The sequence below is a fragment of the Diabrotica virgifera genome, chromosome 7 (assembly GCF_917563875.1).
Source record: "Diabrotica virgifera virgifera chromosome 7, PGI_DIABVI_V3a".
In the NCBI taxonomy this organism is placed as follows: domain Eukaryota; kingdom Metazoa; phylum Arthropoda; class Insecta; order Coleoptera; family Chrysomelidae; genus Diabrotica; species Diabrotica virgifera.
In genome coordinates, this window is record NC_065449.1 from 200,040,698 (window position 1) to 200,066,513 (window position 25,816).

The 25,816-nt window shown below is 32.4% G+C and overlaps 1 protein-coding gene across 1 annotated transcript in view; it reads right to left on the reverse strand.

The window, feature by feature from the left end:
• The window catches only part of LOC114327119 (glutamate receptor ionotropic, kainate 2-like), a 158,593-nt gene that overhangs the window by 79,697 nt on the left and 53,080 nt on the right, over positions 1 to 25,816 (reverse strand). Inside the window, exon 6 of the mRNA XM_050657069.1 lies at positions 4,797 to 4,994. Within this exon, the coding sequence (XP_050513026.1) occupies positions 4,797 to 4,994 (198 nt within the window). The remainder of the gene's footprint in view (positions 1 to 4,796; positions 4,995 to 25,816) is intronic.

A 25,816-nucleotide genomic window follows, 5' to 3' on the forward strand; every position in this document is an offset into this window, starting at 1 on the left:
ATTTTTTCGAATTATGGATAGATAGCGGAGAAAAATGATTGTTCCAAATGGAAAATTAAATTAAAAAATGTAAAGTCCCCCACTTTATGGAAAACTTAACTTAACCTTTTTCTGATTTTAGCACATACTCTTCACAATCCAATACGTCCCCATAACGCTCGAGTAACTGCAAATTTAGTATACTTTCATCCCCTAATATGAGGATTTATTGATGAAAAACATGGATAGTTGTTAACGCACATAACTTTTTTATTATCTTATATAAGTAAATGAATCAAAAAGGAAAATGTTAAGAAAGCCTAAGTCTACAATCGAGTATCAATTTTGATATTTTACATGTGCTAGAATATTCCACAGGGTGTTCCAAACTTTAAGAAAAAAACACAGTATGATTGGTACACCCGGTATAAAATGATATTTACCTGCCTAGCAACAATATTATTACAACGATATTCTAGATATATATATATATATATATATATATATATATATATATATATATATATATCCAACGATATATAAGAATCACTCAAATCGGACCAGTTGTTTAGGAAATTCAAGGCATCAAACATGTCCCATTTTTAAGGTGTTCGGCTAATTTTGCCGGTGTGTGTATGTAGCTAGTTCCAACTACTTTGGATCTGAAGTTTCAACCTGATGATGGACTGATTAGTCCGAAAACGATTGTTGTGTACTAGTGATATACCCACTTTAATCCAACTTGGATCTTTTTAGAAACAATTTAATAAATTTATGTACCATCTACATCCCTACAAGAGAAGTTTTACTTCCTTGGTAAAAAATATATCGATTTATTGCGAACTTGTTAGAAAATATTCTCGTATAAAATAATATAACACACAATGTTATATTATTACATTATCACCCAGTTTTACCACAAATTGAGCAGTAAACTTTATCCTTATCCGTAGATGTAGGTTTTATCCAAGTTTGAAGCAGTGTTTATTTTCGGTAGATTCAAATTGCAATTCACAATATTATTACAAAGACAGGTGTTACCGGTTCCAATTTTACAACATAATTGATTTCTAAAACTGACCATCCCAATAAAAGTTTTTACCTAGAGGTATAAACTAGCAGATTTTGGAACCCTTATTCAAGGACAACACTATAATAAATATCTAGAGATATTAAAAAAAAATTAAATATTCAAATTTCCAAGCTCTTGATTTATTTGATGAATATCTATACACCTAAAATTTCAAGTTATATGCACGTTATGCAAACTTTTATAGAAATATGCAATTTGCATATTTGCCTAAGTGTAGTCATGACGTAACTAAGTAAAATCTCCAGGGGCGGAACGCTGCTTGGGGTACAAAGGGGTGGTAGGCAGGGGTGAGTGTAAAAATATAAGGGGTTTTTTTGCCGTTTGTGATCGAGATAGTGCACCAAAATTTGGAAATAAGTAGATCATGACATTACTAAGTAAAATCTCCAAGGGCGGAACGCTGCGTGGCTGACAAATGCTCTGCTGCGTCACAAAAAAATATTACAAACTGCGACTTTGACCCCTTAAAACTACCCTCATCCCAACTCTGGTTTCCGCCCCTGAAAATTTTGCTTAATTACGTAATGATCTACTTAATCCCAAATTTTGGTTCACTATCTCGATCACGAACGTCACAAAAAATCCCTTATAATGCTTATATTCAACCCTGCCCCCACTCCTTTCTCGGACACGCAGCGTTCCGTCCCTGGAGATTTTACTAAGTTACGTCATGAGCTACTTATTACCAAATTTTGGTGAACTATCTCGAATATGAGCGTCACAAAAAAATAATAAGAACAGAGACTTTGACCCCTTATAACTACCCTTTTGCCCCACTCTTGTTTTCGGCTCTAGGGATTTTACTTAGTTATGTCATGGTCTATTTATTCCCAAATTTTAGTGCACTATCTCGATCATAAGCGTCACGAAAAAATAATAAAAACCGCGACTTTGACCCCTTATAACTACCCTCGTCTCTTACTCTGATTTCCGGCCGTTGGGGAAAGTCATGTACACAACTAATTCAACATATCCCCGTATAGTTTTTACATATTACTTATCACGCACAAAAGCCGCTTTTATCTCTCCGACTATATATTACCTTATGTAATTTAAATGAAGATAATATCTTCATAATATATATTATATATTAACAATAATTTATATTTGGAATTACTTGAAGACACTGTCACACTCTTAGCCCGACCGCACATCAAAGAAACATGAAACGTAAATTACGTTTCATGGAAATAAACCACTGCTAAACAAATATACGTCCGGCCATTCATGAAACTCTCCGAAAATAAAAATGTGTCATGAGCATGAATCACACTCGTTTCATTGGTAGGCGGACTTTGAGATTTGTTTAGCAGTGTTTTAGTTTCATGAAACATGTTTTTCGTTTCATGTTTCATGTTTTTCGTTTCATGTTTCTTTGGTGTGCGGCTTGGCTTAGACTCTAACATTCACATAAATTAATGACGAAAAACGAATACTTTGAAGATCACAATCAAACCTAACATCTTTACATTTTGCTGTAGTGCAGCGGTTTGTATATGCTTGAAATAATGATTTCCGAGACGTAATCTGAATAAGAGAAAATTTAATTTTTAACAAAATTTATGTAGATGTATATCTATGTATGTACAAAAAGTGCATAGATTCACCCTAATGCACCTTAGTACATGGGACTAACTCACCCCTTTCTTCAAAATGCAGCCATTTAAATGGTAGCACTACGCGACTTTTTTATATTTAAATCAATTTTAAATTTAGATCAATGTATGTACTAATAATCTAAACTGGTATTTAATGGCTATCAACTGCCAATCTACATAGACCAGTACAGGGCGCATCTGTAAAAATATTAGTACGTTTGGACGTTGAGAGGTGACTCATATTTTTTTGCAGAAATTACTTGAAAATAACTCATCTAGTAATATTTGAGTTATCCTCCCACTCAAAAAGGTCCGAAACATTGTTTAAATAATCAAAATATCAAAAAATTAAGGAAAAATTCGATTTTTTTCTTCGTTTTTTGATTATACCTTGGAAAGTATTCATTTTTGAGAAAAGTTGTACTGACATAAAAGTTGCACAATTAAATTTACTACAATATAAAATTCGTTAAAAATTTTAAAAATTGTCACCCTTGTTGCAAAATAACAATAATTCTGAAAAAACGATAAAAAAACAAGTATTCGCATTTTAAGGTTTTCAATCATTTATTCTACACTTAGGACCTTCATATTTTACCAAGAAAACTTTATGATATAAGAAAATACTACTGTGAATGTCATTAAGATCGGTTGAATAGATTTTGCAAAATAAATTTTGCAATCCAGCTTTCGCAAAAAAATTTTTTTTTTCAAAATCTTGCAGGACTGAATATAAAGCAGACGGCAAGTTTAATTTTTTTTTACATATAGAAGAATACCGTACCTTTCATTTGCAATTTGCAAAATTAAAATCGGTTAACCACTACGCGGCGTCAAGAATTTTTTTAAATACACATTTTTTTTCTCTGATTGGGCATTCCAATGACCATTGATAATGATTGACAAATTTTAATTTTTCGTACATTTAGATATAAATAAATAAATTTGTTTATCGCAAAATAAAAACACAAACATGCTCTGTCCTTTGAAATATCACTTTTTTTGGCAAACACTTTCTATGTTCATATATTTTAAGTTAGAGAATAAAAGTTTTTTATTTTTATACATATGCAACTGTTCAAACAATAATCAAATTAGTTTGATTTTTGTGGAATTAAAATATTAAAATACAACAAAATATAGTGTAAGAAAATAATATATTAGATAAAGATTGGAAGCAATTTTGGTGGAAATCAACTTGTGTGAATCGAACACCGCTGTCCTGCGCGTAGCACCAAAAATTAATGTTTATTTAAAAAAATTCCTGACGCCGTGGTAGTTAATGGATTTTAATTTTAGAAATACCAAATGAAAGGTACGCTATTCTTCCATATGTAAAAAAAATTCTACTTGCTATCTGCTTTATTTTTAGTCCTGCAACATTTTGAAAAATGAATTTTTTTTGCGAAAGTTGGATTGCAAAATTTATTTTGCAAACTCTGTTGCAGCGATATTAATGAAATTCATAGTATTGTTTTACTATGTTATATAGTTTTTTGGGTACAATATGAAGGTCCTAAGTTTAGCATAAATGGTTGAAAAACGTAAAACGCCAATACATACTTGTTTTCTTATGTTTTTTTTTCCGAAATTATTGCTATTTTGTAACAAGTGTGACGATTTTTAAAATTCGTAACTAATCCTATATTGTAGGAAATTTAATTGCGAAAATTTTATGTCAGTACAACTTTTTTCAGAAATGAATACTTTCAAAGTTATAATCAAAAAACGAAGAAAAAAATCGAATTTTTCCTTAATTTTTTGACATTTTGATTATTTACACAATGTTCCGAACATTTTTGAGTGGGAGGATAACCCAATTATTATTATAGGAGTTAATTCCAAGAAATTTCTGCAAAGAAATATGAGTCACCTCTCAACGTCAATCTCAAAACAGATGCGCCCTGGACTAACAACCAAAATCATTGAGCTATAGCTCCCAGGAGTCTAAATACTACTCTTTTTTTTCTTTCTCAAAAAAGTGAAATCATTGGTGATTGTTAATATTTATCTAACCGAAAATTGCTAGTATCCGGTATTTTAAATATATTATTGGTAAAAACCCTTTTGATAACATAAAAAGTTAAGGCAACGACCACAAAAATGATCAAAACTCGTAAACTTACCCTGAAAAAAGTCATAGTACTGCCGCCTTCCAGAGTTCCATACGCGATTTCCGTTTGTTCGGCCAAGTCCTGGGCGCTCTCTATGGGGGTAATCATCCGTTCCACAGTAAGGAAAGCGGCTAAATTCGCCGTGTACGATGATATTATAATGAGGGTGAAAAACCACCAGATACCGCCTACGATGCGGGTCGACGTTGCCTGAAAATAAAATCGTATCATATGATATCTCATTTCCTAGTAAAGTCAGGACCGAACGAAGCCAATTTGCTGCTCTAACAAGATTACTACGTGATATTTATGGCATGCTAAATAAACAAATATTAAATTTTGAAAGCTGAACCGATCTACTATGAATTCCAAGCACATGCACTTAGCTGAAAGATCTCGTAACTCTAAACTTATTTTTAAAACTAGTTTTTTATATTAGCTAAATTTTACAATGGCAATTAAAGTAGATTTTACATTCAAAACAATATTATATTTTAACCTTCACAAGACCGGGAGCTACAGTCCCTGGCCATATTATTAGACGCACTATAAGATTTTATAAAACAAGTAATTATGAGGTGATACTAAATAGGTTTTTACCTATTTTTAGATACAAACTAATCATCATTATTAATTAACAAATATGTATTTATGGGCATAGGTACATTGAGTCCCGTATACGTATACCTGAATTAAGAAGGGTCAAAATGTCCCGGGCATCATAATCCTTCTAATTACCTTTTAATAGCTTTTTAACGTGTAAGTATTTTATTGGTTCTGCATTTATGTTAATCAAATACAAAAAGCAATATGTACCTACATCACAAAATATTTAGTATAGAGTGCGATCTAATTGTACATATACGATACGGTGTTAAGTTGATTTCCAAAATGAGTTCTGTGAGAATTGTTCTTAGAGAAAAAGGAAAACAATTGATTGTGTTGAATGGTTTCAAATATCGTTTTCACAAATTTTTAAAAAATGACGGCAAGCGTTGGATTTGTAGTGCGCAGACGAAAGAAAAATGTAAAGCATTTTTAAAAACCCAAGGGGACAGCGTAGTGACGGAAATTATGAATGACCACAATCAGAGTGAATTAAACGAAGATATACGCAATCGTCAAATGTTACGTAACTCCTTGAAGCGAAAGACCGTAGAAGATATCAGTGAAGAACCTATAAAAATGGGTGATATGAAAATTTTGCAAAGAAATTACGAAATGGCGATATTAGTACCTTGACTACCAAAGATGTGAAATTGGTCCGAAAAATATTTATAACGCCCGACGAACGCTTCTGCCTAAATTGCCAAAAAGTATGGAATAAGCTCATGAACATAAAAACATTTCCAGTGAAAACCAACAAAAACGAGGATTTTCTAATGGTAAACGACATAGAAAACCAAATTATTATGTTTTCCTGCAACAGTAATTTACAATTTTTGGCAGGTTTGGACACCATTTATATAGATGGAACTTTTGAATATTGCCCAAAGTTCTTTAAACAAAAAGTGTTCTCCATCCATGGTCTAAAAGGTCATTATATACCTTTGGTTTTCTTCTTATTGCCGAATAGACAAAAACATACATATACATAGACTGGCATTTAAATACCATATACTTAGCATGTAAATGTATGTTATATTGTTTACTGTAAATATTTTAGGTATAAATTTTCGTAATAAAATTATAATATATTAATTATAAGTAAATAAATAAAAGTAAATAAATTATTGTTTTATCATTCCTAGAAATCATTACGTACACCGACTAAGCCCCAGGTAGACACGGGACTCAATTTACCCATCTTTGGGAATCAACTCGGCTATTGAAAAGACGGATTACAAATTCTGGGACTCAACTAGGTTACTCCGGTATTTATTGACTCTTGAAAAACACAAAAATAACGACAATTAAATGTTAAATATTTTGTTGAGCCACCTTTAGCCACTATTAGAGCTTTAATTATGCGCGGCATACTATCACTGCAAACCTGTACTACGATACCTGTAGAATTAAAGCTCTAATAGTGACTAAAGGCGACTCAACAAAATAACATTTAATTGTCGTTATTTTTGTTTTCCTTCAAGAGTCAATAAATACATATTCGTTCAATAATAATGTTGTTTCATTTGTGATAAAATATAGAGAATTAAATGGACAACTAAACAATATACATTGTGTCTGGTACATACAAAAAGCCTAAGTAGTATCGCCTCATAATTAACATTTTTTATAAAATCTTATAGTGCGTCTATTAATTTGGCCAGGGACTGTATACTCGACATTAAAGAATAAAACGGCTGTTATTTGCAAATACACTCACCGACCCAAAATATTTGATTAAGTTTGACAATTTATAATTTTATTATTTGTTCTCCGATTTTCAAGATTCTTGCACCAGTTTGTAGGTACATACATGTAATTATATCGTTTGGTATTATTCCGGTAACTCAAAAATAATTTTGCTTGAACGGCATTATACAGGGGTGAATGGAAGCGTTGTATTTTCTCCTAACTTTAAAAATTCTGTGGAAAAATGGAAGAGTTGATTTTGTTTCATAGTCCTGTCATATTTTTCCGGAGGTATCATTAAAATTTTGTTTTTTTAATTATCCGAATATCTCTTTTCTTGTAAGAGCTGTACCATTTTTTGTAAATAAAAGCACTGAAGGACTCATAAAATAGAGGTTCGATTGATAAGATTAGAATGGACTGCATGCATCCCAGATCTCAATCCTATTGAACATTTATGGGATGATTTAAAAAAAGGCTATTCGCCGTCATCCTAATCCTCCAGAAAATTTGGTATAGTTATGGCCCTGATAGGGGAATATCGGGCTATTCCCCAGGCAAGGATAACACATCTTTATTCGATGCCAAACAGAATGCGAGTAGTAGTTGCTGCAAAAGATGGACATACCCGCTATTGAATTGTTTTGTTTTGTTAATTTTCGTGCGTTTGATATTTTTAATTAAAAAACCATCAAAGCATTGTTTTTATTTACAGCTCTTACAAGAAGAGAGATATTCCGATAATTAAAAAACAGAACCTTAGTGATACCTCCAGAATAATACAAAAGGAGTATGAAACAAAATGAGCCCTCCAATTTTTCCACAGAATCTTTTAAAATTAGGAGAAAATACAACGCTTCCATTGACCCTCGTATATAGCCATCTAAACAAAAAATTGTTGTTACCGGAATAATAGCAATCTACATCAATACATGTACCTACAAACTGATGCAAGAATATTGAAAATCGGGGTAGAAATAAGAAAGTTATAGATTGTCAAACCTAATCAAAAATTTTGGTTGGCGGAATTTTCTGCCGGTGAGTGTATATAAACTAATCCCTTCACCTTTTATCGAAATACCGCTTTCAGCTAATCCGTTTAAAGAAGCAACTGAAAAATATGCAATTAATCAAGTAACGTTCTGTCTATTCCGACCAGCGCAAAACACCAACTGACGGTACATTTGTCTATTTAAGTAATTTTCTGTAAAAAACTTACCTTTTCAATTCTATTTCATTTGCCACTAGGCATCAAGATGTAAGAGAAGTTCAACTTGTGTTTTTAGATCCCTGTTAACTGTAAGATCTTTTTATAACTTTTTTTATATTTGTATCTTTTGATCCTTCGCATATTTAATTTTGTAAATGAATGAAGTAAAGAAACACACACGTACTCACAATCTTTTAATTATTTCGACGACCGGTTTCGATCTCTACAATATACAGATCATCTTCAGGTCGGCGTTACAAGTGATTAAATGCTACAATTAAAGAAAGCCAGAGTTATAACAATGTCTGGTTGTATGAAAACTGATAGAAAGTCCAAAACTTTGAAAAGTATGTAAATGTTGATATTTCCGAACAGCCAAACAAACACATACGTATGCACGCACATGAGCAAACAGATACTCATAAGCACGCACACGCACACAGTTGCTTGTGGTTTATGACTAGATGTTAAATTACATTAAACTTTAAAAAATTTAAAAAATTTTAAAATTTTTTTGGATTTTTGATCTACTTACATGCCGTTACAACGGATGAGTTGTAAGTTGATCAGTAACATATTTTAACGTCCAGATTATGCTAGTAGGTTAGCTAGGTGAAGGACTGGGTAGGCGGACATGCTTAGTAGGTCAAAACACAGTGAAATTGGAATAGATCCTGAAGACAGATGTGTTATGTGAAACAGAGATAGATGTGTTAGCTATGAGAAAGACAACGCTTGGATGGAAAGTTCATAGATGCAGCTAAAGTGCAGATTGACTGTGTGTATGCACTTGTACGATTGAAAAGGTCTTTGCTCTTAGATGTTTTTGAGCTATGGGCAAAGGTCAAAGTAAAGTAATTGACAAATAGGAATCAGTTGCAAGATTGTATTCTTCTCAGTCGAAGGACTGAGGTGTGTCAGTTTGTTTATATCAATGTAGGTGCCTAACACTAGAAACTTTAAATGTAGAGAAATAAAGGAAATTTGATTAATTTGATACAGAATGGTCAAGTTAAAATATTTGTTAAAAACCGGTTATTATTAAAGTTGCTCTGAGCAAGGGGGTTGGAGGTTTGGGGTTTGTTTAAGCTATTAAAGCACAAACCCCAAACCTCCAACCCCTTTTCTCAAAGCAACTTTAATAATCACCGGTTTTTAACCAATATTTTAACTTGACCATTCTGTATCAAATTAATCAAATTTCCTATATTTCTCTACATTTAAAGTTTCTAGTGTTAGGCACCTACATTGATATAAACAAACTGACACCCCTCAATCCTTCGACTGAGAAGAACACAATCTTGCAACTGATTCCTATTTGTCAATCTCCTTACTTAGACCTTTGCCCATAGCTCAAAAACATCTAAGAGCAAAGACCTTTACAATCGTACAAGTACATACACACAGTCAATCTGCACTCTAGCTGCATCTATGAACTTTTCGTCCAAGCATTGTCTTTCTCATAGCTAACACATCTATCTCTGTTTCACATAACACATCTGCCTTCATGATCCATTCCAATTTCACTGTGTTTTGACCTACTAAGCATGTCCGTCTACCCAGTCCTTCACCTAGCTAACCTAACAGCATAATCTGGACGTTAAAATATTATGTTACTGATGAACTTACAACTCATCCCTTGTAACGGCATGTAAGTAGATCAAAAATCCAAAAAAATTTAAAATTTTTTAAATTTTTTTAAAGTTTAATGTAATTTAACAAATAGTCTTAAACCACAAGCAACTGTGTACGTGTCCGTGCTTATGAGTATTTGTTTACTCATGTGCGTGCATACGTATGTATTTGTTTGGCTGTTCTGAAGTATCAACATTTACGAACTTTTCAAAGTTTTGGGCTTTCTATCAGTTTTCATACAAACAGACATTGTTCTAACTCTGGCTTTCTTTAATTGTAGCATTTAATCACTTGTAACGCCGACCTGAAGATGATCTGTATATTGTAGAGATCGAAACCGGTCGTCGAAGTAATTAAAAGATTGTGAGTACGTCTGTGTTTCTTTACTTCATTCATTTAAAATGAACTCATATATGAACCCATTCAACACTTAATTTTGTATTTTCACCATCCAATTATGGTGTAAAGTTATCATATTGAGAGTTCCAGGTTGTTCCATTGGAAATCCAAATTTATCCGGTTGGAAATCGAAATTTATTCCTAATCCAAATTTGACTCGATTGGAAATCCAAGTTTGGCCGTTGCCGAGGTCAGAATCGAGTTGATCTGATTATCAGCTTTATCTAATTTATTGTGAGTACGTTTCCTCCTGTTATCTCAGCCCGTTCGACTGATGCTACTTCCAAGTTACCATACTTTTTTAAAAAATCCAAGATACTTAATGGATTTGCGTTCCTTTTTTAAAATCTTTTGTTATACAGTAAACGCCATGCTACTAGACACACGGGTACATGGAGGCAATACAGTCCTGGATCCTTCACTTCTTGCACTGCTTACTTTTATGTCTAGTGACGTCTAGAATGTCAGACAATGTATAGAAATTAGTATAAATATAGCAAGTTGACAGATTATAGAGCAGCTCTATTTGAAGTTTATAGCTGTCATTGTATTAAAGTTGTGAAAGTTATAAAGTATCGTAATATTTTTGGTTTTTGAATAATTTTTTTTTAAAGCAGAGTAGCAATAGTATTAATTAATGTATTTTTTGTATTGAAAAACAATTATTTTTAATAGTTTCATGACAGTCACATGCTGTGACAGACATAAAAGTTACAGGTGAGAAAGGGCACGATTAGCCCACGCCTAGAAATTAGGTTCCCGTGAGTCTACTAGCGTGGCGATTACAATATATTATTATTATAGTATTATAGTGTATATTTCATTATTGAACATTAAATATTTAATTATAATTAAATATTTGGTGCAGTCTCTATTTTAATTATGTGTAAACCAAAAGCCATAGAACAAGCTATTAATAATTGTAGAATAGATTCGAGATATAGACAACTAATACATAATATATATGAAAATGCAACTATGATAGTACAACTAGACGAAAATAAAAATCCCATCCCTATTAAGAGAGGCGTGAGACAAGGAGACGTAATATCGCCAAAGCTTTTCAACCTAGCACTAGAAGACGTCTTCAAAACGATAAATTGGTCAACCTATGGCATTAACGTTAATGGCAAGAAGCTAAATCACCTCAGATTCGCTGACGACATTGTGATTATAGCGAGCTCATTCGAGGAACTGCAAATTATGATAGAGGAACTCGCAGGCAGCTCCCAATACGTCGGTCTAAAAATGAACATGAAGAAAACAAAAATAATGACAAACACAGATAACCCCAGACGCATAACTATAAATGGCAGTGAGATAGAAAAAGTCCAGGAATATATCTACCTAGGCCAAATCCTGAAACTTGACAAAGAAAACCAAAGTGCGGAAATTAATAGGAGAGCAAGACTAGCATGGGCAGGATTTGGAAAACTTGGTTGGATACTTAAGAACCGCAAAATACCTCAATATTTGAGGACCAAAGTGTTCAACCAGTGCATCCTTCCTATCATGACATATGGGTGTCAAACCTGGACCCTAACCAAGGCAAATATGAATAAACTAGCTACAACAGAAAGAGCTATGGAAAGAGCAATGTTAGGTATACGACTGTCAGATAAAAAGAGGAGCGACTGGGTAAGATCAAAAACAAAAGTCGAGGACATAACAACAAAAGTTGCCAAACTTAAATGGAGCTTTGCAGGCCACACTGTTAGACAAAAAGACCAACGTTGGAATGCCACGATACAACATTGGAGACCTTACCAAAGTAAACGACCGAGAGGAAGACCACAGATGATATGGGTTGATGATATTAAAAGAGTAGCCGGAACGAATTGGAAATATGTTGCTCAGGATAGAGACCGATGGAAGGAGTTGGGAGAGGCCTATGTCCAAACGTGGACGATAGAAGGCTAAGAAGAAACCAAAATATATTAATTAGTAAATATTTTGTTCGTTTTGTGTATTTATCAATTAAATATTACTTATATTAATAAAACAGTTCTCATGTCGGTGATGATATAATATATAATTTCATTTATTTGATATTTTCAATATATTTTAATATCGTGAATTTTACCATAATTTATTGTAATGATATTTACACTCTTCTCTTTGATTTGTAAATATTCCATTTCTGTTTTTTTGGGATTCAAACGGGTGAAAACTGTGGCGCCCATTTTTCATAGTTGTTCTCTTCCCAATTTCGTATTTTTTGTTTTGTATCTATTAGTCCATCAAAATATTACATTTTTTAGGGCATATCTTGCATTTGTTAGAGGCGTCAATTTTATTGTTTTAATATGTAGGGGGTGGGGTTAGTATTTTGTTTCTACCACTTTTTATCGTCCAGTGACCAACAACAAAGATATAAACGAAAATAAGTAATTTTTTTAACAAGTTTTCTTTTGGAGGTTATAACTTTTTTCAGTTTATTTTACAATAAAATAACATTATTGAAATTTTGTAGAGAGTTTTTCAACGAACAATTTCCACTATAAAGTTGTTTAATTTTATTTATTCTTCTAGGTTTTACAGCGCTTCAAACTTGACCAGATTCTCAAATACTCATAGGAATGCAACAAAAACAAAATGTTAGGCTTAATTTTCTATTCATATATTTTTTTATTCATACAATTGATTATGATCTTAATATTCCTATGCCATGATTAAATTGTTTTTGACTCTTTTCCCCACCACCCATGAGGTAGAGTCTGGAGGAGCGTTTTTTGTGTGGTATCCCCAGTGGGCCTAATCCACGGACAATTTCTAGACCAAATAATATTCAGGACACAGCTGAACATTTGAGGGCTGCATTTAGGCAACGCATTTCCACAGTTTCCTTTGCATCTTCAACAGATTAATTTCATAAACTCCGGGGGTGCTGGAGGCTTGGGAGTTTGGATTCGTATCCAATATTTTTCATGCCTTTTCCAGCCCCAATCTTCCAGATAGCAATGATCCAGCCCCAATCTTCCAGAATCTGGTGATTCACTCGGAGACTGTGAGTGAAAACGGGCTGCATCTGATGTTGGAGGAAGTGAGAAGAGATTAAATGCATTTTTTCCCACTGTCTTTGCGAGTCGTTTTTATCTTAGGGTGTCCAGAGAATCGTCTTTATTTCTGCAATATAAAGAGATGAAAAAATGTTCGTCAACAACACTGAGTAAAGATGGCTCGACTTTCTCACTGACAAATAATGTTATCATAGAGAAACAGCAAATTCTCTGCAATTACGTCGTCATATATACAACTTGAAGGACAGTACAATTGTTCGGACGTACGCCCTTTTAAAGGTTTTAAAAAAATACATTAGATTGATTTCTTCCTAATGTCGTGAGCAAGACAATGATATCGATGTCGTCTGCTGTGATTGTCACCGAATCATATATGACTTTGATGCAGCAAGCGCACAATGGACGATGACAGCATCTGCATCAGATTCAGGCTAGTAAACTCACTAAAACCCACCTCTGATAAAGCAGTCTTCAGAAGGCATATGAAGTTAGCTTTGTTCGTCTCATTACCAAGAGATTTCTCTTGCGATAATGTTGGTACCGCGCTCTTAGAAAACTGTACCTCTGTCGATTGGTGCTTTTTAGTGCGATGCATGCGCTACCATGACTTTGTTCCTGCGATATCAGGATTTTCGGAATAGCCATCAAATCCTATTCTTGTAGACAATCCATAATGTTGTTGCACATACCAAACATACTTAGCGAGAATGTTGTTAAAGGAGGAATATCTATCCGAAACCACTTTATGTATCAGAAAACCACCATAGATAACACAGTCGCTTGTATGACTGTTATTACAGGGTCGTTCTATTGGTGTAAAGTCATTAAACAAAGATGATTTGGTACCTTTTCTCATTCCATCCTCTGTGAATAATGCCAACGGAAAAGGTGCAAAAATTGTTTAATAATAGCATAGGAATATTAAGATCATAATAAATTGCATGAATAAAAAATACTATATAGATTGAAAATTAAGCCCTTACGGTTTGTTTTTATTGTATCTCTATGAGCATTCGAGAATCTTGTTAAGTTTGGAGAGCTGTGAAACCTAGATAAATAAATAATATTTAACAACTTTATACTAAAAATTTTTCATTGAAAAACCCTCTACAATATTACTATGATGTCATTTTATTGTAAAATGAACGGAAAAAAGTTATAACCTCCAAAAAGAAACTTATTACAACATTTTCTCTTATTTTTGTTTATAAATTTTTGTTGGTCGATATATTTTGTATAGCTTGACGATAAAAATAATAGATATAAAATTGTAGAAAATTTAATTTGTTACATTGTATGTGTAATTAAATTTTCTGTAGGGTTGCTAGTTTACGAGATACAGCGCGAAAGCCCTTTCACCCCTTTTTCCAAGATGGCGACCCCAAAAACTTGAACTTAAGCTTCTACTTAGCCCCTCTACACATTAAAAAAATAAAATTGACTCCTCTAACAAATGCAACCCTAAATGTAACATTTCAATGGACCACTATTCTTTCTTGTGTGTCTCACCTATCTGGACGACCTCGTCCATAATTAATCGGTACTGAGTACCGGTGCTTTCGAACATATTGCACATCGGTCTCTAAAATTTATTTCTTACTAGGCTGTATCACATTTTGTGGGCTTTCGTCTGTAGCTTTTGTTTGTTCGTGTGAGGTCTTCAGTCCTGTTCCATTTCGTTAATACTATATCTTGTCTAGTTTAACATATTCACTAATTATTTGTTAATATTAGTGATATGATTATATGAAAATGAAACCCAAATATGTCAAAATCAAAAAACTATTAAATTAAATCAATGTTCAACATATTATGTTAAAAAAATTATAAAGTGCCTATATAAGAAGACATAATACATTTTCACCAACTCATAAAATAATCCATTAGCCCCCTTTTCATCTCCCTATGTTCTCAATGTTTATATCTTTCTTTGCTCTATTTTTTTGCAATCAACCCGTTGTCGAAAAATACATTACTATATTGATTATAAAACAAAAGAGAAAAGTCCTGACCTTTCTAATACAATTGTACTACGTTATGAACTACCACCCGTTTTATCAGTTAATTAAATGTAATAATCGTAAGTCCCTAACTCTCAGCAGCTAAAAATAAAATGGTGGAATTAAATTTAAAAATACCGAGGTCTTTTACACTATAGATGGTGGTTTATTATACTATCTATAAATCTAGATCCAGGTTAATTTAGATTTTTAGAAATTATTTAGCTTGATTCTCAGTTATGATATAACAAACCAATTTAAAAAACTAAACTAATAATTTCATACCAAAGCGATTTAATCTTTATTTGAACTCATTTTGTTTGTGTGGTCCTTTTTCTATTTATGTCATTATGACGTTTTTTCGTCATGTATTTCGTCATATATTTTATGTCATTTATTCGTTAGCCATTAGTGAGTGGTAAATATCTTAGACGTTTATAGCTATATGTCGATAAATACTTATTTATTTTCAGTGATAATTTTATTAAACATTGAGCAGTAATATTTATTTAGTTAGTGTTACCCAAATGCAAGAACAAGACCAGACTTAGAGAGCCTTGGTATTGTTGTTGCGCCAATACGCCTGGTGTTGGTCTGGGTCTTTGTATTGCGCAACCTGTCTTGGTCTTGGTATTTCGCTCCCGGTCTTGGTCTTGGTCTTAGTCTTGCAGCAAGGGTCTTGCAAGTCTCGCAGTTACGTAACATAGTAGGTACATTTTAAGCTTGAATTAACATAGCCATCATAAAGACCAGTCATACATAATAAATGTCCTAAACTTTAGACTTTAAACAACTGACACTGGGCGGGGTTTGAACCTTTCTATGTTGGAACAATTTACACAAAGCAATTTGGGTTTAATGAATTATTTCGAAGAGCTCATCAAATTTTCTTTTAGGCCTTTTAGATCTATGACTCCAACTCTCATTACTCTGACTAGAACTATTTGAATTTTCGTTACTAATGTCAAATTGTGAACCTATCGCCCCAAGAACAACAAGGATTAGATGAAAAACAATTATTACATTCTTTTTCAAGTGCCATCTCCGCAACGGAGGTCGGCAGTCATCATAGCTATTCGGATTTTAGAGAAGGCTGCTCTGAAAACTTCATTTGCTGTACATCCGTTGTGCAGCCTCGAAGGCTGCGCAGCCACAATGTTTTGCGTCTCCACGAGTAATATGCCCGAGATATTCTAAATTTTTTGTTTTGATGATATTTAAGATTTTCATTTCTTTATGCATCTTTCTCAGAACCTCTTTGTTTGTAACGTTTTCTGTCCACGATATTTTCAGAATTCTTCTGTACACCTACAGCACAAATGATTCCAGTTTCTTCATTGATGCTGCATTCAAGGTCCAAGCTTCCATTTCATAAAACAAAGTAGAGAAAACGTAGCACCTAGCGAACCTAACATGAGTGGTCACCAGCAAACAAACTTGAAAATATGTAAACGAAAATCAGAAGTAATAGTCGAGGAAATGAAGCTGGAAAAATGGCAAAACCTTGCAATTTTTTCGTCCAGCATCAATTTGTACAGAAATTTGGGATTAGGCTCATTTCACCTTCTAGTTCATTTTCTATATTGAGCCGTTGTACGCTTTTGGTTTTTTAAGGGTGAAAACCACCCCTAATTTAAAAAAATTATAAAATAACATTTTAAATTTTAATAATGTCAACATTTGCTTCTTATTAGTTACATAATGATTATTTTGTGCTTTAAGATATAATATCACAATATTTCAACCCTTAAAACCACCCTTATTGGAGCTATATATGAAAAGTTTACTTATCATAAAAGAATAATTTCGGCTTGCATCAATTTACATAAAAATTTGGGGTTACGATCATCTTACCCTGTACTTCATGTTCTATAGCATGCTCAAGGGCATTGATTATTTTTAGTGGTGTAAACTACCCTTATTTTCAAAAATTATATAAAAACATTGTAAACTTTAATATAGGTAAAATTTGGTTTTGACTGGTTAAATAATGATTGTTTTATGCTTTAGGATATAATATCATAATATTTCAACCATTAAAAACCACCATTAATAACATTGCAATTTTTATAAGTAGACAATTTAATAGATCTATACAGAAAAAAAAGTAGAATTAAAGAATTACAAAAACATTTATTTACACAAAAATAGGAATTTACAAATATATAAAAATACACATACAAATAGTTTTTTAGTCATCCAGTATACGAACCGGCTCTGTGGACTATTCGAATTTTTCGAAAAAAAAAATTAGTTTTATAAACACAGCTCCTTTATTTTTGGCGATAAAAATTTTTTCAATAATAGTTTTGTAAGATCCCTTAATTTTTAATTGAGGTGGGTTTAAAGGGCTAGAATAAGGGGATGTTTGCTCGTAAATAGATGTTTTAAACAGCTATATCCCGCTAACTGTTCACTGTAATGAAAATCTATGCATAAAAAAATTTTAGCTATTAAAAAAGCTACAATTTATTAGTCTATCATTTTTTTTGTATCTCCAGTGTTTTCGGAGATATTTTGAAGAAAATGATAAAAAATGCAAAATTGCAAAAAATCAATTTTTCTTTAAACTCCAATTTTTCTAAAATTAGGCCTTTTAAATAGGTCAAACTTCTTGGATGTATTGATAATATAAATATAAAAGGAATTACAGAAAGACGAAGACCAATTTTTAGTTTCAAGGGTAGTGAGGGGGTTGTTTTCACTGTTTTTTTCGTAGAGAAAAATAGGTACTGACTTTTTTTTTGATCATGAGTTGCTCAATTTTTATGCTAGAAACTTTTTATTATTTTTTTTGAAAGATCTTATTGTATGCTTGAAAAAACATCATCTAGGTTTTCCTGGAAAAATGCAAAGTTTTACCGTTATTTGGCATTGATTATTTCAAATTATGCATTTGACGAAAAAAGCTAACTTTTAACATGCCGTATCTCGGTTTGTATTGGTCGTAAAAATATTATAGAAAAAATTTGTTTGGGTTACTAAAAGATACAATTTTGATACCTTCAGTTTTTTTGATTTAATGCTTATTTTTCGAGTTATTCTCAAAAAACTCTCTAAAAAAGTTTATGTTTCCGTCGAAAAACTGTTACTTTCAACCACGAATAACTCGAAAAATATTAGTTTTACGAAGAAAATGTAAAAGATATTTTTTTCCTAAAATTACGTTTTACATCAATTTACATGGTTAAAATGTAATAAAAAATTCCCACCCCCGAGATGGGGTAGCAACTACCCCCAAGGTTTAAGCGTACAGCAGCATGATATAGAAAATGATCCTTGGACTATTCCCTACCTTCTGTGAAAATTTCAAGTAAATCCATGCTGGACGAAAAAATTGCGAGCCAAAATGCTTCATTTCCTCGACTATAAGTTTAGTGGGTGTAAGTACTTTGAGCATCATCAAAGACAAGACAAGAGCCATATCGTTAAAAGAAATGCTAGCGAAAATGTCATGTATTTCATTCAAAGGTTATGTAGAAATTAGTTAACAGCTCCTGGTAGAGTTCTATGTTAATAAATACTTCTTCTTTTTCTTCTTCTTCTTCTTCTTCTACTTCTTCTTGTTCTTTTATATAGGCAGTACTGCCTGTTTTTCTTCAACGGTGCCTTTCATTCTGCCCCTAAATTATCATTCCATCTTTCCTTGGGCGTCCTATACTTCTTCTGCCTAACGGTGACTTGTCCCTGGCTATTCTTACTATCCTTGATTTAGAAATCCTGCTCATGTGTTGATTCCACTCCTCTTTTCTGTTCTTCATCCGAGTATTTATAGTGTCTACAACACATATGCGTCTGATTTCCTCACTTCTTACCCTGTCCTGTAGTCCTTTTCCAGCAATCCTTCTTAAGATCTTCATTTCGTTGGCCTCCAGATGTCTTCGTGTTTTGCTTGTATCTGGTCTTGTTTTGGCCGTGTAAGTCATGCCTAATAACTGACTTATGTATATATTCGAGCATTTGTTTCCAAACTTAGGTGTTTATTTTTCCAAATTGTGTCGTTTAGGCATCCGGCCGTTCTGCAGGCTTTAATTATTTGGTCTTTTACCTCTTCTTCGAAATTGTTGTCGGCCGATAGATTAATTCCCAGGTGTTTGAAAATCGTTACTTGTTGTTTAATTAGATTGTCTAACTCCAATCTGCATCTTATTGGTTCTTTGGCTATTACTTAGCATTTTGTTTTTTGGGCTGATATTTTCATATTCATTTTTTTGCGTTCAAGTTGAATTCGTGCAGTAATCTTTGTAGGAGGTCTTCGCACTCTGCTACTAACACGGTGTCATCAGCGTAACAGAGTATTTTCATCTCTCTATCGCCCATTTTGTACCCTCTTTTTTTTCTTCACTTGTTTTATTATTGCATCCAACATTATGTTAAAGAGTAGAGGCCTTAGTGAGTCTCTTTGCCTGATTCCTGTGTTTGCTTCTATGGGTTCTGTTATTATTCCATTGACTTTTATTTCTATTCTATTTCTTACATATATGTTTTCTACTAGTTTTATGATATCCAGTGGTAAATTTTTGTCATGTAGTAGGCGTATCACATGTTTTAATTGTATTTTATTAAACGCGTTCTCTAGGTATATAAAGAAACAAAAAAGGCTAGTTTCTTCTATTTTAATGATTTCTCTGAAAATAAATACTTAAAAAATAAAAGTTCTGTATATAGTTCTATTTGAATGCTGTGCTCTGTGCGTAGAGTGAGTTAAGTCCAAAAATGGTCGAAATGAGGTAATGCACTATCTGTATGTTAGAATTTGATATCTACATGGTGTATAATTTGTAAAGTCCAATTCCATTCCTAAACTGAGATATACATTTTACACAAATGAAAAACAGTCAATACTAACTGTGTAATGCGTGTTAAGTCCTGAACTTGGACATATCACACTTTACACTAAACATTATTGAAGAAATAGGAAGACACAGTGTGTTAAGTCCCACAGTTTTGAGACTTAACATACTGTACCTGTACACTAATAAGTTATTGCGTTGACTCTTTGTACGCTGCGCGCTGTTAAAGCTGATTTGGCTATTTTACTAATCAGTGGCATATTGATCAGGTCCTTTCAAACGAGCTTGTACTTTAATGAACAACATAACGATTTTAAGATTTTAGTTGGAGTTTTCTTCTGTGATTATTTTGTTGGTCTAGTTGAAGGAATTTAGTTAAAAGTTTAACCTTCTGTGATTATTTGTTGGTTATTTCAAGGAATTTAGTTAAAAGTTTAACCATGTCATCCAGAGCACAACGCATATTGGACATGTTAAAAAACGATGAACTTGAGTCTGAAGAAAGTCTAAGCATTGGTAAGTTTTATTTAAATTTTTAATAGTGCTGTAGATTTTGGGCCGTGCTACCAATGATCTATTAAACTTTTAATTGCAAAAACATGTATTACATACTTTCGATGGTAAGAATGAGCCGTTTCACTTTTAGACAAAGAAATATAAAGCTCCCTTTGTTATTTTTTTGATAGATCGTTCATAATACGGTTGTTTTTCTTAACACTAACATACTGTAGTGAGCTATAGTTAATAGTTATTTATAATCATTCTCTTTTCCTTATCCCTATGCAGGGTGGGCTTTCCTAATTGCATTTCTCCACACAATTCTATCTTGGGTCATATCAATGTTAATACCCTTTACCAACATGTCCTGCCTTATCGTCTCCCCCCCAAGTCTTCTTTGGTCTTCCTCTCCTACTCCTTCCAAGAATCCCAAGAATCTGCACTTCAGCTATTCTTTGTATTGGGTGATTAACCTCTCGACATTGAACATGACCAAACCATCTTAAATTATGCTCTTTCATTTTGGCATCAATTGGTGCAACACCTAGACTTCCCCTAATATACTTATTTCTAATTTTGTCCTTTTTTGTCACACCTCTCATCCATCTAAGATTTCTCATTTCCGCCACATGAGTTCGTTGTTCCTTTTTCTTTTTCACTGCCAACATTCAATTCTGTACCTACATCATAGCCGGTCTTATGACTGTTTTATAGAATTTTCCCTTCAGCTTCTTTGGAACTTTCTGTCACACAACACACCACTTGCTTTCTTCCACTTCATCCATCCAGCCATAATTCTACTGCATACATCTTCATATATTTCTCTCAAATACTCCAACAAAAGTTGACAATTCAACCAAAACTGTGACATTTGACATGCAGCAATGCCTTCCCACTCCACTCGTCCATAGTTCTGTAGCCTTCTATAAACGCCAACTTTGGACTTTCAATCTAACAGTTTACGACTGCAGTGATGGCACAACTTACTGCTACCTTTGGCATGAAGGTATAGCTGGCAGAGGTGCAAATGAAGTTGGCTCATGTGTATACAGATTTATTTCTGAAGCTTTAAAGCCCGTTGTGAAAAGTTTGACCATGTACTCAAACCATGTACTCTACTGGTGGTCAAAATAAGAATACGCATGTAGCTGCTATGTGTATGGTAGCCCTGCAAAATTTTCTAACTTTGAAGAGATTAATCATAAATTTTTAGTGCCTGGTCACACGCACATGGAGTGTGATACATCCCACGCCCTTATTGAAAAAAATAAAACAGCTTTTGATGGAAACATTCACCATCCTCATGATTGGGCCCAACTTATACAAAGTACTGTTAAGAATTGTCCTTTGAATCAAGATAGCTTCTTTGACTTTGCTAAGCTACTAAAAACCGACCTTCAGCAGGGAAAAGATGATGTTGTTGGAATCAATTTTAGCAGGAGAGATGTACAGTGGCTGAAGTTTGTCAAAAACGAGCCTGGAATAATTTACTATAAGAATTCCTTAGACCCTAATCAACCATTTCAATGCATTAGTTTCAAAAGAAGAGGCAAAGAAAACATTAGCAAAATGGACCCTAGTTTAAGTTACCCAGGAAAAAATCCTATACCTAAGAAGAAAAAAAATGACCTCCTCGACCTGCTTCCATACATTTCACCAGTATATCACCAATTCTGTAAAGACTTCATTACCTCAAATGAAGCAGAGGATACCTACCCTGATGACATTCCTGATGAAGAAAATGAAGAGATAGTACAACCAGTTGACAAAAAAAAGAAGGTAAATGTGAAACCCACGAAAAAAATGACAGTTTCCCAAGAAAATAAACCAACGAAACAAACTGGTAGGAAGAAGAGAAAAAATGTAAATACTAAATAATAAAAAAAATATTATTTTGTTTTCCTTTATATTAGTTTTTCTTTATTTTTGGTATTATTTTACTTACTTAGTATTATTACTTACTTGGTTTATGATGAATAAACAGAAGTTTTTATCTTGCGTTTTTGTATTTTTCTATTTTTATTAAAACCTGTTACTTTGGTCTTAAGAATCCCCATTATTATTATTAAATAAATATTATTTTTTATGCTTTTCGTAATAGTTTGTGTTTTACGTTAAGCGTGTTAAGTTCATGATATTTGTGCAAATTGTGTTAAGTCCATGTAAGAAAAAGTTTATTATTTTTTTTATAATACCTATATGGTTTATTTATATTATTTATTGACTATTCTATTGAGAGAAATAACTATTTAATTGAGCAAAATTATTTAGAAAACTTTTTAGGGATAGGTTATTGTAAAAACTCCAAAAGTATAACTCGAACAGACGATTGCAAACTTTAAATGCGTTTATCTCAAAACAGTGTTTTAGGACTTAACTCTCTTTACGCACAGAGCACAGAATGATAACTTGTATATTTATCAATCAACGGTTCAAGCTTTAACAAGAACTATATAATACCCCAGCCTGTGGGTGAAAAAACGTGATAAAATTCAGGAATTTTTGAAACCTATCAGGTGTTGTAAAGGACGATGCCAGGAATAACTTCTACTAAAATGTGACCAAAAATATTGTGAGCTTTTTTTTAATTGCGATTTTCATTTGTTAAATTTGCAATTTTTAAAGGTTTTTAGTTTTGCAGCTTAGGATATTGATTTTAGAGGAAAACTTTTTAATAGAAAGTTGTAGTAAATTAAAAAACCTACAATTTGAGCTATGGTAAGATTAATTTCGTCTATTGGTTATTGCAAAACAGCATGCGAAAAGTCCAAAATGGCCGTTTTATACAATTGCGTTATTTATTGTACAAATAATTTTTTTTTATTTTTTAAAGCTTTAAAATGAAGATCTTTCAATTCCAAACATAAAAAAAATTGCAAGGCCGGATTAACGAATTTGTTGCTTAGATATTATAAATTGTTCATCCCAAGAGGTCAAATGTCGAAGGCTACAACTTTTTGAAGACAAATCTTAGAGAGTTGTTGTAACATACAATCTCCTTCTAAAGAGTTATATTTTCATATTCTGATGTAAGTAAATGCGTAAAACATTTTTAAACCTCTAATTTTTGGGTTTGCAAATAAGGGGGCAAATTTCGTTATAAACATTTAGAGCTGAAGCGGCCCTGTACATCCTATGAGTTTCTAACTTACAGGTTATTGTTGCTGAAGAGGAAACGAAGATTCATAAAAAAATAAAAATTTTCTACAACCAACTGAAGCCGAGATAATTGTTTCTTCTTTCTTAAATCATAGTGCCTTTATTTACAACAATTAAGAAATTATTTTACAGTCATTGACTAAAGAAAAACTTATATTATCTTAAATTAAAAATAATTATAAAATATAGTTACATTTAATTATTAAAAATTATTTTTGAAATCTGTGCTTTTGCAAGCGTCCGAATTTTGCAAATCGCCCGGCTGGCTTCAAATCCGCGCGCTCGGAAAATTTTTACGTAACTTGTATTAAGTTTTGACCGATTTAATAATATTATTATTAATTACCGATTTATTGATTTAAGAATATTATCATTATAATATACAGTGTATTTACCACTGTATTTGTTTTTCTTGATAAACTTTTATATGTGAAATCTTATTTCTGTAGAAATAATATTACAAAAATGATACATATAACTATATTTTTGTGCATTGTTATATAAATATAATAATAATAATGTTACTTCTTATTATACAATATAAAACTTTTTCTTCTTGTAGTGACTATCCGTTTTGGATGTTGGCGACCATCATGGCAATTTGGCAAACCCCATTTGGAAACTGAGAACCAGGAAGGCGAAGGATTACCTTGCTAGAAAATTTACGTACGTCGTTCAACACAACAACTACAAATCTTTTTAGAGCAGCAGTACCGATTTAGTGTGCAAGGACAGATTACCATTATGGTCGCCACCATCCAAAACGGATAGTCACTACAAGAAGAAAAAGTTTTATATTGTATAATAAGAAGTAACATTATTATTATTATATTTATATAACAATTAAAAGATTAAAAATATAGTTATATATTTCATATATATGTATCATTTTTGTAATATTATTTCTTTAGAAATGAGAAAACACATATAAAAGTTTATCAAGAAAAACAAATACAGTGGTAAATAGACTGTATATTATAATGGTAATATTATTAAATTATTTTCGCTCAAAATTTAATACAAGTTACGTAAAAATTTTCCGAGCGCGCGGATTTGAAGCGAGCCGGGCGATTTGCAAAATTCGCTCGCAAAAGCACCGGTTTTAAAAATAATTTTTAATAATTAAATGTAAGTATATTTTATAATTATTTTTAATTTAAGATAATATAAGTCTTTCTTTAGTCAATGACTGTAAAATAATTTCTTAATTGTTGTAAATAAAGGCACTACGATTTAAGAAAAAAGAAACAATTATCTCGGCTTCAGTTGGATGTAGAACATTTTTATTTTTTTATAAATCTTCGTTTCGTCTTCAGCAACAATAATCTGTAAGTTAGAAACTCATAGGATGTACAGGGTCGTTTCAGCTCTAAATGTTTATAACGAAAATTGCTCCCTTATTTTCAAGCCCAACATTTAGCTCGGCTTCAGTTGGTCGTAGAAATTTTTTATTTTTTTTTATAAATCTTCGTTTCGTTGTTTTTATCAATAATAATCTGTAAGTTAAAAACTCATAGGATGTACAGGGCCGCTTCAGCTCTAAATGTTTATAACGAAAATTGCCCCCTTATTTTCAAGCCCAACATTTAGCTCGGCTTCAGTTGGTCGTAGAAATTTTTTATTTTTTTATAAATCTTCGTTTTGTTTTTATTAATAATAATCTGTAAGTTAAAAACTCATAGGATGTACAGGGCCGCTTCAGCTCTAAATGTTTATAACGAAATTTGCCCCCTTATTTTCAAACCCAAAAATTAGAAGTTTAAAAATGTTTTAGGCATTTATTTACAATAGAATATGGAAACATAACTCTTCAGAAGGAGATTGGATGTTTCACCAGCTCTCTACGATTTTTTTTCAAAAAGTTATAGCTTTCGACATTTGACCTCTTGGGAGAAACAATTTATAATATCTAAGCAACAAATTCGTTAATCCGGCCTTACAATTTTTTTTTATGTTTGTAATTGAAAGATCTTCATTTTAAAGCTTTAGAAAATAAAAAAAATTATTTGTACAATAAATAACG